Source organism: Apium graveolens, chromosome 7 (genome assembly GCF_009905375.1).
Source record: "Apium graveolens cultivar Ventura chromosome 7, ASM990537v1, whole genome shotgun sequence".
In the NCBI taxonomy this organism is placed as follows: domain Eukaryota; kingdom Viridiplantae; phylum Streptophyta; class Magnoliopsida; order Apiales; family Apiaceae; genus Apium; species Apium graveolens.
Window position 1 is genome coordinate 5,145,228 of NC_133653.1, and position 1,570 is coordinate 5,146,797.

The 1,570-nt window shown below is 39.5% G+C and overlaps 1 protein-coding gene across 1 annotated transcript; it reads right to left on the bottom strand.

Moving 5' to 3' along the window:
• Nucleotides 1-824: 824 nt before the first annotated feature.
• LOC141673150 (uncharacterized) lies at nucleotides 825-1,163 on the bottom strand. Its single transcript, XM_074479883.1, has one exon. It carries the CDS (start codon nucleotides 1,161-1,163, stop codon nucleotides 825-827), a length of 339 nt encoding a protein of 112 aa, XP_074335984.1.
• Between the last annotated feature and the right edge of the window lie 407 nt (nucleotides 1,164-1,570).

Genomic DNA, 1,570 nt, shown 5'->3' on the forward strand with positions numbered 1-1,570 from the left:
TGAGTTGTATGGAGTCATGTGTTCTGATGCTCCAGAATCTACAATCCACTCTGACTTCAAGCTTTGAGTATTAAAACAAGTTATCATTCCAGAAAAGTGATAGTCCAGTTCATCATCATCAGTTGGAGTTTTGTTCAGAGCATTATGCATTTGAGGTAGCAATTTAGACAGCTGGTCAAGTTGTTGAGGTGTAAAGAGGAGTCCAGAGGCATCAGATGGAGTGTCTATATGAACATGGGCAGCCATTCTTGGTGGAGTATTTGGTTGAGGTCTGTGCCATCTGGGATTTGTTGTTGCAGAGACCCTTCTTGAGTTGTTTAGTGTCCCACCGGGTGTGCCATGCTTGGCGTGCCACCTAGGATACCCAATGACTTGCCAACACTTTGTAGAAGAATGGCCTTTGGCACCACAAACATTACAGGTCATATTTCGATCAGGGTTATGCTTGCTGTACATAGCCATCAAATGTTTGAGCTTAACAAAGACCTTTGCGCCTCTTCTTGTTCTAACGTGGCACAAGCAGTTTCAACTGTAGGAAGAGGAATCTGCATCAATAAATTACTCCTATGGGTATTGTATTGCCCATCCAACCCATTTAAAAACTGAAAAAGGCGAGATTCCTCTTTCTGCAGATTAATAACTTCAAGTAATTTCAAGACATCAGCTGTAGTAGATGTAACGGTAGGTAGAAGATTAAGAGAGTTCAACTCCTCCCAGATAGACTTCATAGCAGTGTAGTATTCAGTGATAGAGTCTGAGTTTTGCTTTAACTCGAAAACATCTCTATTGAGTTTGTACTTTCTACTACCATTAGTTAGAGAGAATCATTTTTCAAGGTTGAACCATATGTCCTTGGCTGAAGACATGTACATAATCGATTTTTTAATGGTAGGGGAAACATTAGCCGTAAGCCAGGTAATCACCATATTATTACAGGTTTCCCACATCTCAGCCTTAGCTACATCATCAGTAGGGATAGAAACAGTACCAGTTACGAAGCCCAGCTTACGTTTCGAAGAAAGATTGATTTCCATCGACCTCCTCCAAGCTCTGTAGTCCGAGGATCCTTGAAGTTTGTCCACTTGTATTGAGGCGGCATTATCAGATGGGTGTAAGAAGAGAGGTGTCATCATATCTTGATAAGACACACGTGTTCCAGCCATTTAACACTCGAGAGGAAAGATAAGAACAAGATCGAGACCGGCACAGGAGCAAATAAGAAAAAAGATTTGATTTTTTTTTTTTTTTTATGTTCTCAGAAAAGTAGATCTGAGAAATAAGAAGAAATCAGAAAAAGACAAGATTCAAGAAGTTGAGAAGATAAGATGGAGAGATGAGGAATGATTCAGAAACTAACTGTGATTCTTTAGCATTTCCGCTCTGATACCATGATAACAAGCATCATATGATTCAGGAATGTAAAGAATCTTAACATTGAGAGTACAGAATAAAGAGAAATAGGAGATAGAAGGATAGGGCTAAGGATTCATATATTTCATGAGAAGACAATTCATTCTCCCGTTCCAGGTACAAAGGAAATAGAGAGCTATATATGGTCTCAGCTAACAAA

Bases quoted from the DNA above. Each gene is read 5' to 3' on its own strand.
- LOC141673150 (XM_074479883.1), bottom strand. From the start codon at position 1,163: ATGGCTGGAACACGTGTGTCTTATCAAGATATGATGACACCTCTCTTC.